This window comes from Bos mutus, chromosome 18 (genome assembly GCF_027580195.1).
Source record: "Bos mutus isolate GX-2022 chromosome 18, NWIPB_WYAK_1.1, whole genome shotgun sequence".
In the NCBI taxonomy this organism is placed as follows: Eukaryota; Metazoa; Chordata; class Mammalia; order Artiodactyla; family Bovidae; genus Bos; species Bos mutus.
This window is the reverse complement of record NC_091634.1, coordinates 37,448,056-37,462,207: the sequence shown is the minus strand read 5'-3', so window position 1 is coordinate 37,462,207 and position 14,152 is coordinate 37,448,056. Positions and strand designations below refer to the sequence as shown.

The 14,152-nt window shown below is 38.1% G+C and overlaps 1 protein-coding gene across 3 annotated transcripts in view; it reads right to left on the bottom strand.

Moving 5' to 3' along the window:
- PSME3IP1 (proteasome activator subunit 3 interacting protein 1) overlaps window positions 1-14,152 on the bottom strand; it is a 46,383-nt gene that overhangs the window by 9,575 nt on the left and 22,656 nt on the right. For all 3 annotated transcript variants that reach the window (XM_070388390.1, XM_005899876.3, XM_070388392.1), the window contains one exon: window positions 9,943-10,007. In XM_070388390.1, coding sequence (XP_070244491.1) covers window positions 9,943-10,007 — 65 coding nt within the window. The remainder of the gene's footprint in view (window positions 1-9,942; window positions 10,008-14,152) is intronic.

Below are 14,152 nucleotides of genomic sequence, written 5' to 3'. Positions count from 1 at the left end.
TAGAAAATAAAAACAATCTAAATGTTCATCAATAAAAAAACTAAATAAATACACTATGGTACAACCATACTATGGATTACACAGCCTTAAATAGGAATAAAGAAGCTCTTTATGCATAAGTATGCTATGACTCCCAAGGTAACTAAGCAACAGAGCATATGTTAATTAAGATAATGATGATGATAGGAAATGCAAAACAACATATGAAGTAATCTTACCAAAAAATCAAATTGAATTGATCAAGCTCTAGATCTAATTACCATTTTACACAAAACAAAGGGTATAAAGGAATACCATGGGGATGCAATTAGCAAAACTAGAGGGCAAAAAACTCTACAAGACAGAGACTCAGTTTCTTTGTAAGTAAAATATAAAGGAAACAAAAATAAAGAAAAAGGAAGAACCCACAGGTTAAATGAAACTTAAAAGACATACTATTCTACTGTTAAGATGCTGTAAGATGGCAATATTCCCAAACTGATCTACAGATTTTGAACAATCCCTATCAAAATCCCAGCTGCCTTTTTCATAGAAACTGAATCAGTTCAGTTCAGTTGCTCAGTCGTGTCCGACTCTTTGCTACCCCATGAATCGCAGCATGCCAGGCCTCCCTGTCTGTCACCAACTCCTGGAGTTCACCCAAACTCTTGTCCATCGAGTCAGTGATGCCATCCACCCATCTCATCCTCTCTCGTCCCCTTCTCCTCCTGCCCCCAATCCCTCCCAGCATCAGAGTCTTTTCCAATGACTCAACTCTTCGCATGAGGTAGCCAAAGTATTGGAGTTTCAGCTTCAGCATCAGTCCTTCCAATGAACACCCAGGACTGATTTCCTTTAGGATGGACTGGTTGGACCTCCTTGCAGTCCAAGGGACTCTCAAGAGTCTTCTCCAACACCACAGTTCAAAAGCATTAATTCTTCGGTGCTCAGCTTTCTTCACAGTCCAACTCTCACATCCATACATGACCACAGGAAAAACCATAGCTTTGACTAGACGGACCTTTGTTGGAAAAGTAATGTCTCTGCTTTTGAATATGCTAGCTAGGTTGGTCATAACTTTGCTTCCAAGGAGCAAGTGTCTTTTAATTTCATGGCTGCAGTCACCATCTGCAGTGATTTTGGAGCCCCAAAAAATAAAGTCTGACACTGTTTCCACTGTTTCCCCATCTATTTCCCATGAAGTGATGGGACCGGATGCCATGATCTTCGTTTTCTGAATGTTGAGCTTTAAGCCAACTTTTTCACTCTCCTCTTTCACTTTCATCAAGAGGCTTTTTAGTTCCTCTTCACTTTCTGCCATAAGGGTGGTGTCATCTGCATATCTGAGGTTATTGATATTTCTCCCGGCAATCTTGATTCCAGTTTGTGCTTCTTCCAGCCCAGAGTTTCTCATGATGTACTCTGCATATAAGTTAAATAAGCAGGGTGACAATATACAGCCTTGACGTACTCCTTTTCCTATTTGGAACCAGTTTGTTGTTCCATGTCCAGTTCTAACTGTTGCTTCCTGACCTGCATACGGGTTTCTCAAGAAGCAGGTCAGATGGTCTGGTATTCTCATCTCTTTCAGAATTTTCCACAGTTTATTGTGATAGTTGATCCCAAAATTCAAACAGAAGTGTAAAGGACCTCAAGTAGCCAAAACGATCTTGAAAAAGAACAAAGGTGGAAGACTAACAATTTCCAGTTTCAAAACTTCCTACAAGACCAGAATGATCAAAGCTGTGTAGCTGGGGCTTCCCTGATGGTCCAGTGGTTAGGACTCTGGGCCCTCACAGCCGTGGAGCACAAACAAACAAGTCAAAAGTGTGTGATGACAGCATAAGAACAGCTATACAAATCAATGGAAGAGAAAAGACAGTCCAGAAACAAACCCATACATGTTGTCCAACTGATTTTCAACAAGTGTCACAACAATTCAGTGGAGGAAAGAAGTCCTTTCAACAAACTTTTGAGTCAAAAAACTAACATAAAATGGGTCAAAGATCAAAATTTATGAGCTAAAACTATAAAACTCTTCAAAAAAATTTAAGTGTAAATCTTCATGACCATGAATTAGGCAATAGCTTCTTAGATATGACTCTTAAAAGTACAAGCAACCGAAGAAAAATAAATTGATGGCATCAAATTTAAAACTTTTGTGCTCCAAAGAACACTATCACGTGTTCTTTCTATACAACCCAGAGAGACAATATTTGTAAATCACCTCTCTGACAAATAGTCTAGCATTCAGAACATATAAAGAACTCTTATAACTCCGCAATAAAAAGAAAAATAACCCAATTCTAAAGTAGGCTCAGGATATGAGTATATATTTCTCCAAAGAAGATAAACCAAAGGTCATTAAGTACACAATGCCAACATCATTAGTCATTAGGGAAACTCCAATCAGAACTACAATAAAGGATCACTTCATACCCACAGGATACAGTAACAAGTCTTCTATTTTTTCTTCTTCTTTTTTTGTGTGCCACATGACATGTGAGATCTTAGTTCCCTGACCAGGGATGGAACCCATGCCCCCTGTGTAGAAATGCAAAGTCTTAACCACCAGACCACCAGAGAAGTTTCTGTAATGAGTGTTGATAAGGATGTGAAGAAACCGGACCCTCATATATACTGCCGGTGGTATATAAAAATGGTGCAGCGACTGTGGAAAACAGTTTGGCAGCTCCTGAAAAAGTTAAGCATAGATTTACTATATGACCCAGCCAATTCCACAACTAGGTATATTCCCAAGAGAACTGAAAATAGTTGTTTACACAACTTGGGCATGAATGTTCATAACAGCATGGGTCCTAAAAGCCCAAATGTGGAAACAACCCAAATGTTCATCCACTGATGAGTGGACAAAAATGAGATGTATCATACGATGGGATATTCAGCTGTAAAAAGCACTGATACATGCCACAGCGTGAACTATGAAAACATGTTAAGTGAAAAGAAGTCAGACACAAAAGGTCATAGGTTGCATGAATCCATTTACATAAAATTTTCCAGAAAAGGCAAATCCAGAGAGACAGAAAGTAGACTGATGATTGCTAGGGCTGGGGAGAGGGAAGAACGGTGAATAACTGCTAATGGGCATGGGTGGGGCTTCATTTCTGGCATGACAAAAATGTTCTGGGATTAGACAGTGGTGATAAATGCACATTATTAAAAACCACTAAACTATCTCCTTTAAAAGGGTGAATTTTATGGTATGTGAATTATATCTGGATCATTTTTTTAAGCCATGTAAACCAAATACAATGTCTAATCCTTCCTTGGATACTGATTTTTAAAAAACCAATTATCAGACCAGAATTCAAATGGCAGAGTAGCAGGACATGGAACTCACCTCTTCCCACAAATGTATCAAGAATACATCTATAAATGGAACAATCTCACTGAACACTGACAGAAAATCTCAAACACCTGAAAGGACAAGACAGATTTCCAGGTAACCAGTTAGTACAAAAGGAAAACGAAAAGAAGCAGAACAGGTCCTGAACCCCGGGGAGGGAGCTGAAGGAGAACAGAAGTTCCGGCACCCTGGGAAGTCCCCTCACCGGCAAGGAGGTCACCTGAGACGAAAAAGAGGCTCAGAGGAAAGCGCAACAACCAGTTAGTGGCAGGCAGGAGATAGACTTACAGAGATGGTCTGTGCCACCATCCTGTATGCTACAGCCTAAGACACATGTCTGCTGGTAGGGATGGGAGCTAGGTGTTGGAATGCAGGCTTCAGAGGACAGACCCAGGGAGAGGACTGCTGTTGATTGTGCAGAGACAGCTTGAAGGGGGTAAAGTGTAGGGCACAAAAACCAGGAGTGTAACCGGAAGAATCCTAGGCCACCAGAGAAGCTAAGCACCACTGTTAATCAGCATGCGAAAGAGAGGGGTGGGGTTGCCACTGCAGCCTCTTTCCCCACTTGCCAGCTCCTGCTTCTTCTCACTCCAGGAGAGGCCCCGCCCAGGCAGGCTCCAGCACTCTGGCCACTGCCTCAGCAGTCCTGGGAGTAGACGCTAGTGGGCTGCCCAACAGAGGTGGGGCTGAAATCACAGCTGAGCCCCCAGGGATCATGGGACTTAGAAAGCAGAGCTGAAATCTTTCCCCACAACTGCACAAACCACAGATTTACACCTATATGGCTGGTTTTGTGAATTCAGTGTCTGTGGAACATCTGAATGGACAACTGCTGCTCCTGAGACCAGGGAGGGCTAGGGTCTGAGCTGCCTCCACAGCTCCCACAGAGGGTCCAGATGTGCAACTACGGCAGTCCTGGGACCTGACTTCAGTGGATCTGCATTGGTGGCTTTGTGAAAACAAAGCCTGAGAGGCGCCAGGGCCGACTGCCAGAATACCCATAGTTGAGGTGGGGCAGAGGGTGGTGCCAATGACAGTATACTTTGTGAGCCCACACAACAGGTGAAAAGTGACACAGCAGAGCACACACACAGGTGATCAGCTCTAACAGAAAATACTCAGTGACTCCTCCCCGAGTGGGAATACTCTAATTCCACGTACCTCACACCACAGATCAGAAATGCAGCTCAGGGGGCTTTCCCTGATCCGCCTTGCAATACCAAGGACATGGGTTCGATCTCTGGTTTGGGAAGATCCCACATATAACAGGGCAACTAAGCCCACGTGCCATATCTACTGAGCCCGCGAGCTGCAACAACTGTGCTCACATGTCTTAGAGCTGGTGCTCCACAACAAGAGAAGCCATGCAATGAGCAGCCCGTGTACCACAACTAGAGAGCAGCCTCATCTCGCCACAATTAGAGAAAGCCCATTCATAGCAACAAAGACCCGACACAGCCAAAAATAAGATAAATAAATAGATTTTTAAAAAGAAATGCAGCTCAGAAATAGAGCTGGGGGCTTCTACTCCAGCACCTAGGGAGCAGATCCTGCCCCAGACAGGGCAATGACAACCAGAGAGCAAAAGGGAGGCCACGCTCAACATCCAGTGCAGGCTCCAATCACCACAATATCAATCACACCTCCTCTCAGGGGGACAACGCCAGCATGAACTACGGAAAGAGGTGGCAGGCATCCAATACTAAAAACAGCCCTCACATCAAAAAAAAGTAAACCCACGCAGGCTACAAAGGGTCGTTCCCGTATAAAAATAGGCCTCCAAGACTACAGTAGGTAATTGCTTCTCCTAAACTCACAGAGCAAGAGAAATGTAAGTAAAATGAGGAAGGAGAGGAATCACTCCCAATTAAAGATCAAGAGAATTCCCCTTAAAAGAGCAAACAATGAAACAGACCTCTTCAGTCTGATAGACACCAAGTTCAAAAAGGAGATAATGAAAATACTGAAGGAATTAAGAATATCAACAGAAATATAGATTACTATAAAAAGGAATTAGAAATGACAAGGAGGAGCCAAGAAAAATTAGAGAATTCATTTGACGAGATAAAAGCTGAACTAAAAGCTATGAAAAGCAGAATGAATAATGCAGAAAAATGAATGTGATCTAGAAGAAAAAATAATGGAAATCACTCAATTAGAACTGCAAATTAAAAAAAAAAAGATATCCAGATACAGGAAGCACAGAGGGTCCCAAACAACATAAACCCTAACAGACCTACATCAAGACATATTATAATAAAAATAGCATAAGCTGAAGATAAAAAGAGGATTCTAAAGGCAGCAAAAGAAAAATAAAATTAATTACAAGGGAACACCTATAAGGCTATCAGCTAACTTCTCTACAGAAACAATGCAGGCCAGAAGGGAATGGCAAGATATATTTGAACTCCTGAAAAGGAAATATCTGCAACCTAGGATATTCAACCCAGCAAGATTATCATTCAGAACAGAGGGAGAGAGGGAGAATTTCTCAGATAAGCAAAATGTAAAAGAATACAGCAATACTAAACCTATCTTAAAAAAAGAAATGTTGAAAGGTCAGCTCTAAATAGAAAAGTACTAAGAATCTATAGAGAGGAGAAAATCACAATAGGAAATAAATCACTTAAGACATTACACAGATTTTAAAAAATTTAAAACTTTCTCTGAAAGCAATGATAACCACAATAAACAGCAAAAGGATGACCATGAAGATGCAAAAGAGGACATCAAAATCATAAAATGTGGGAGAGTAAAGCAAGAAAACATGGATTTTTTTTTTCTATAATGTGTTTGAGCCTACATGACCACCAGTCTAAAGCAAGTAGATAAAGGAAGGGGTTAACATACTTGAAAAACAGGGCAACCACAAATCAAAAACCTACAACAGATCCACAAAATCCAAAAAGAAGAGAACATAAGCTTAACGGACAAAAGAAAAAACAAAAAAGAGGAAGAAGAAATAAAATCAACAGGCAAACAAAGTTTAAAATGGCAATGAATACATATCTATCAATAATTAAATGTCAGTGTATAAGTGCTCTATCAAAAGACACAGAGTGGCAGACTGGATTAAAAAAAACAAAAGCCTACAACATGCTGCCTACAAGAGACCCACTTTAGGGCAAAGGACACCCACAGATTAAAAGTGAAGAAATGGAAAGTTATTTCATGAAAATGGGCATTACAAGAAAGCAAGGGTAGCAATACTTGTATCAGACAAAACAGACCTTAAAACAAAGGCTATAAACAAAGATAAAGAAGGACACTATATAATGATAAATGGATCAATATAAGGAGAGGATATTACTCTTGTCAACATGTATGCACCCAATATAAGAGCACCCAAATACATAAATAACATAAAAAGGGAGAAATTGATAGGAATACAGTAATAGTAGGAGACTTTAACACCCCTCTCAACATCAATGGACACATCTTTGAGACAGAAAAGGCAACAGAGATCCTAAATGATACAACAGAACATTTACACTTAATTGATATCTTCAGGACATTACATCCCCCCAAAGCAGAATACACATTCTTTTCAAGTCCACGTATAACATTCTCTAGGATTAAACACAAAAAAGCTTAAACAAATTTAAGAATATAGAAATTACTTCAAGCATCTTTTTTGACCACTACTGCTACTGCTAAGTCACTTCAGTCGTGTCCGACTCTGTGCGACCCCATAGATGACAGCCCACCAGGCTCCCCCGTCCCTAGGATTCTCCAGGCAAGAACACTGGAGTGGGGTGCCATTGCCTTCTCCATTTTTGACCACAAGGGTATATAAAACTAAAAACCAACCACAGAAAAAGAAACAAGAAAAAAAATTACAGGAAGGCTAAATAACATGACTAAAAAACCAATGGATCAACAAAGAAATCAAGGAAGAAATTCAAGAAATATCTTGAGGCAAATGAGAATGAAAACACAACCACACAAAATCCATGGGATGCAGCAAAAGCAGTTCTTAGAAAGTTCATAGCAATATAGGCCTTCAAGACAAGATAAATCAAACAGCCTAACCCATCACCTAAAAGAATGAGACAGAGAACAAACAAAACTTAAGTCAGCAGAAGGAAGAAGATAATAAAGATCAGAGAGGGAATAAATAAAAGAGATTTAAAAATAGGAAAAAAAAAAAATCAATAAAACCAAGAGCTGGTTCTTTGAAAGGATAAACAAAATTGACAAGCCTGTGGGCAGGCTCAACAAGACGAAAAGAGAGAAGACCCAAATAAACAATTAAGAAATAAAAGAGGAGAAATCACAATAGATACCACAAAAATACAAAAAACCGTAAGAGAATACTATGAACAATTATATGCCAACAAATTTGACAACCTCAAAGAAATGGACAACTTTCTAGAAACATACAGTCCACCAAAACTGAACCAAGAAACAGATAACTTGAACAGACCAATCACTAGAAATGAAACCGAATCTGTAATAATAAAAACAAACAAAAGTCCAGAACCATATGACTTCACTGGGAAATTCTACAAACATACAAAGAAAAACTTACACCTATCCTTCTCAAACTCTTCCAAAAGACTGAGGAGGAAGGAACACTACCAAAGACATCTATGAAGCCATCATCCTGATACCAAAACCAGACAAAGACACTACCAAGAAAGTTACAGGCCAATAACTTTGATGAATATAGACACAAAAATTCTCAAACTAGCAAACAGAATCCAAAAACACATAGAAAAGGTCATACACCATGACTCAAGTTGAATTCATTCCAGGGTCATGACAATGGTTCAGTGTACTGATATCAGCATGATACACCACACCAACAAAAAAAAAGGACAAAACCAACATGACCATCTCAATAGATGCAGAAAAAGTATTTGATAAAAATCAACCTCCATTCATGATGATGAATCCTTGCAAAAGTGAGTATAGAAAGAACATATCTCAACATAATAAAATGCTTTTATGACAAACCCACAGCCAATATAATATTCAATGGTAAATGCTGAAAACCTTTCTGCTAAAAATCTGGAACAAGACAAGGATACCCACTCTCACCACTTCTCTTCAACACAGTATTGAAAGTCTTAGCCACAGCAAATGGGAAACTAAGATCCCACAAGTCATGTGGTATAGCCAAAATAAAGAATAAGAAAATAAAACTTTCTTTAAAAAAAAAAGAAAATTGGACATGTTAAAAATTGAGGGTACATGATGGGGTTCATCATACTATTATCTCAATATCTACATATGTTTTAAGTTAGCTATAATAAAACTTTTTTTTTTTAAAAAAGAGCGTATTTGTAATTGCCTATATGTGAAAGTTGGACTGTGAAGAAAGCTGAGCGCCGAAGAATTGATGCTTTTGAACTGTGGTGTTGGAGAAGACTCTTGAGAGTCCCTTGGACTGCAAGGAGATCCAATCAGTCCATTCTAAAGGAGATCAGTCCTGGGTGTTCTTTGGAAGGAATGATGCTAAAGCTGAAACTCCAGTACTTTGGCTACCTCATGCGAAGAGTTGACTCATTGGAAAAGACTCTGATGCTGGGATGGATTGGGGGCAGGAGAAGGGGACGACAGAGGATGAGATGGCTGGATGGCATCACTGACTCGATGGACATGAGTCTGAGTGAACTCCGGGAGTTGGTGATGGACAGGGAGTCCTGGCGTGCTGTGATTCATGGGGTTGCAAAGAGTTGGACACGACTGAGCGACTGAACTGAACTGATACACACATAGAATAATCTGGATATACACATATATCCAGATAAACATGTAAAAAAATGTATTTCCCTCTGGGAAGGAGAATTGGATGGAAGAGTACATACAGGGAGAAGGAAAGTTCTTCACTGAAGATCCTTTTCACAAGTAACTTCTAGAGCAAAAAGGTATCAGCAACAGCCCACCGTTATTGGACTTCAGTGGATACGTATTTTAAAATATCCATTAAATTTTTAAAGAAAAAACATATTTTAAAATATCTTTTTTTAAAAGAGAAATAAATGTAAGCCCTGTTTCAATGATGGCACTTTGAGTTCAGCTCAGAGTCTCAATTCCACAGGAAGTCAGAAGAACTGAAAACACTCTTGAATTTCTTATCCCTGATTCAGTCCTGAGTAACTCACTCTCACTTATAACTTGGTGCCACTTAATACAGTACCAGATTTGATCACATGAAAGAAACCACCAAAGAAAGTGTACTCTTTGGAAACTATTTAGCTTCTTGGTCCAATCCAATCCACCCAACAGAAGGAGCCAGGCATTCTACCTCTCACTGGTAGCCAGCCAGGTGAAATGAAGAAACTTGACATTTAAGGGAGAAAGAAAAACTCTTTGTGAGTAGAGGTTGGTATCACCAGGGCTTTGGCTTTGTTAGCACTCCTGAGAGAACGTAACTGTCATTTATCAGTTCCATGGTTTCTAACATATTACTTTGTTGGGCAGCTGATATAATCCTAGGTTTAAACCCTGCATGGTTTAAAATGGCTTGCTAAGTTTAGGTAGGTTTGCTCGGGGATACACGTGTTCCTCCACAGATACAATGCATTCCAGCCTTTTACCATGGTTCATGTGTATGATGGGTAAAGAATGATATGAAAGCTGCCACCCACCTTGATTCTTGTCATCTGGGTCAGGGTCAGATTTCAGTCTTTTCACACTGTTTCCACTCTCTGAACTGTAACAAACAAACAAAAAAATATGTGATTTGAGCTAGGTCAAATCTTAGGGAATCAGGAGCTCCAAAAACCATTTTATATGGGTTTTAGGTAGCCTCAGGAGCTGAGATGATCTGAAAGTCTTCATTTCAGCTTCTTAATCTCCTTCCAATTATACTATTTTTTAAATCTATTTTTTAATTCAAGGATAATTGCTTTAGAGAACAATTAAATTATTGTTATAAAGAATTTAAACCTCTGACCAATTCAAGGGTGAAGTAACATCCTCAAGTATCACTTAAATATCAGATTCTTTATTGTCATCATTCATCTTGGTTAGAACCACAGATCGATTTCAAGAATATCTAGACATGCTTATAAATGACAAAAATGTAGTTATTAAAGACTAAATTTAGTGACATGCTAGAGAGTCTGAATGTCACCCAAAATACCTTCACTAAAAGATTATCTAAAGAATGTACTTCTCTCACCACGCAGCTCAGAAAATGCACAACGTTCTCCAAGTCCGCCATTACTACTACTATGTGTAATGTTTGTAAATTTGTACCTATTAAACAAGTTAGGACAGTGAGAAAAAAAAGAATGCAATTCAAAGAGGAAGAAAACGGTCCTAAAAGGAAGGCCTTAATCCCAAAAGGAAGAGATGGCGAACAAAGAAACTGGCCAATACAAATCTAGACAAACATTGTCTATATAAAAAACAACATCTAATTTGTGGTATTAAACATGACCATACTAAAGTCCTGGACAGCGCGTAAGGAAGGAAGAAGGTTATTGTGGCTAAAAGTTCTAGGATCTATGGATAATTCTGCAGGCAAGTAAGCTATTTACTTTATGGTTTTGCTAAGTATTCCTGGTAAATTGCCAACTTAAGGCACAAAAGAACAGAAACAGAATACATAAATCCAAACTAATAGAAAAAAAGAGAATTAAAAATTTTACAATTATCATCAAAATTTTAATAAAAAGAATATAAGGAAAAGAGTTTTCAAGTAAAAAGACAAATAACATTAGATAGTAGAAACTGCAGAGTTCCTTGGTGGTCTAGTGGTTAGGATTCCAGGCTTTCACTGCCATTGTCCACATTCAATCCCTGGTCTGGGAACTGAGATCCTGCAAGTCACGTGGGATGATCAAAAAATTAATTTTAGAAAAGATAGTAGAAACTATACAAAAAAATCCTAGTAAGTCCAAGCCTACCTTTAAAGAGAGTTTAACAGATGATTTCAAGTCAGCTATTTATGATTAACTAAAAACTTAACAGAAGCATAACAAACAACTTAGAAGATTTACAGTAAAGGAATGGAAAGAGTCAGCGTAGCTAATACTAACCCAAAGAAGGCTGGAGCACCTATATTAAGAAAACAGACTTTAAAAACGAAAGTATTACAAGGGATAAGGAGGTTAGTTTATAATGAAACAAAGTTTAAATCACTACAAAGAAATAACAATCCCAAACATCTATGCTTCTAATTAAAGAGCTTAAAACTATATTCAATAGACTCTGAAGAAAAATCAAGAAATCATTACAATAATGGGAGATTTCAAAATACTCCCCTCAAGTACTAATAAAACAAGCAGACAAATACCTAAAGACACAGAAGATTTGAACAATACAATCCACAAGTTTGTTTTGTTGTACCTACATACAATCCAGAACAATCACATAACACAAATTCTCCTTAACTTGGAACATACACAAAAATTAATCTCAGGAAAAGGTCACAAAGCAAATCTAATTTCAAAAGAATTAGTACATACAAACCACAATGCGATTAAGGCAGAAATTTGCTGGATGGCATCACCGACTCAATGGACAAGACTTTGGGTGAACTCAGGGAGTTGGTGATGGACAGGGAGGCCTGGAGTGCTGTGATTCATGGGGTCGCAAAGAGTCGGACACAACTGAGCGACTGAACTGAACTGAAAGACTCATTGAAAGACTGAGGGCAGGAGGAGAAGGGGACGACAGAGGATGAGATGGTTGGATGGCATCAACTCAATGGACATGGGTTTGGGTGGATTCCGGGAGTTGGTGATGGACAGGGAGGCTTGGTGTGTTGCGATTCATGGGGTCACAAAGAGTAGGACACAACTGAGTGACTGAACTGAACTACCTCAGTATGTCTGGAAATTTTTTAAAATGTCTAAGTCATGAGTCAAGAAAGAAATCAAAATGGATATTTAAAAATACTTACTTGGAAACAGAAAATTGCATACAATGAAAGGTGAGGAAAAACTATAGTTTTCAATTCAGTTGCTCAGTCGTGTCCGACTCTTAAAGCGACCCCATAAATTGCAGCACGCCAGGCCTCCCTATTCATCACCAACTCCCGGAGTTCACTCAAACTCACGTCCATCGAGTCGGTGATGCCATCCAGCCATCTCATCCTCTGTCGTCCCCTTCTCCTCCTGCCCCCAATCCCTCCCAGCATCAGAGTCTTTTCCAATGAGTCAACTCTGCATGAGGTGGCCAAAGTACTGGAGTTTCAGCTTTAGCATCATTCCTTCCAAAGAAATCCCAGGGCTGATCTCCTTTAGAATGGACTGGTTGGATCTTAGATGCCTATAACTGAAAAGAGCTGAAAATTAATTAGTTTGGTATCTGACAGTTGTTTGTAACAGAAATAATAAAAGTATAAGCTTGAGAAAGTAAAGAATATTTCAAAGAAGGAATGCAGAAGACATTAAAGAGCAAAAATAATAAAAACTAAATCCAAAAGGCCTTTGAAAAGGCTAATAAAACAGACTACCTTCTCAAGAAAATAGTCAAAATAAGAATAAAAGTACAACTCATCAATATTTGGGGTGAAAAGGGGACAAGAGCAGTTAGATAAATAAAGAATACTGACAATTTAGCTAATGCATTCGAAAAAAGACAAAATGAACAAATTCCCAGAAAATACAACTAAAAAAACTGATCAAAAAGATTTGGAGAAAGGTAGATAGTCCTATAGTAACAAAATAAAGAGGGGCCCAAAGTGATTTTATTGAGTTCTACAAAACCTTCACAAAAGAACACTACTATCTTATACAAAGTGCTCTAGAAAAGAGAAAAAGAAAGAACACTCCCTAAATCATTCTGTGAAGTTAGATTTAATTTTCACATCAAAATCAGATAAAGTGGGGGAAAAAGTACAGGCCAGTCTCAATCATGATGAAAACTGCAACAACCTATACAAAACATTAGCAAGCCAAATCCAGCAAAGTTTTAAAAAAAGAGAAAAAAATATATCACTGCAAGTTGGGTTTATCACCAGGAATGCAACATCAGAAAAATCTTTATTTTTTTCACTGTAACAGTAAAAAAGAAAATTTTATTTTATCAATTCAAAAGCAGGAAAAAACTGACAAGATTTAATAATTCATGGCTACAAAAAAAAAAAAAAAACAAAAAAAACCCTCTTAAACTAGGAACAGAACTATAAATACCATCCTTAGCAGTGAAAAGTTATAAGCATTCGGTTTAAAATTAGACATAAAACAAGGATGTGCACAGTAATTGTTCTAGTATTTTGCTGGTGGTCCCAACCAGCTCAATAAGAAAAAGGAATTAAAAGGTATAAGGAAAAAACTCATCATTTAGTGACCTTCTACATAGAAATTTCAGAGAATTCACCAATAAATTATTACAGTTGATAAGAATTATCAGTAAAGTTAATAAAATACCTAGGAATAAATCTAATCAAAGACATGTACACAATCTTTGAAAAAAACAACAAAACTCTTAAGACTTTACTGAACGACTTTAACTAAAGGAAACAAACAAATGTAGATATAAACCATGAATAAAGGCTCAAAAACATAAAGATCTGATTTCTCCATAAATTTATCAAGCAATTTAATAGCATTCAATAAAAATCCCAATAGGGGCTGTTAAAGAACTTAAAACTACATCTAAAATTTATATAGAAGAATGAAGTGGCCAAAAATAAACAAGACATCCCTGAGAAGAATGTACCTTCTATCAAAAAAATAAGTTCTGAGGATATAATGTACATTACGATGACTATAGTTAGTGATACAGTATTGTATATTTGAAAGCTGCTAAGAGTAGATCTTAGAGTTTCTCATCACAAGAAAAAAGTGTGTAACTATGTATGGTTGTGTAACTATGTCAACTAGACTTATCGTGGCCATCATT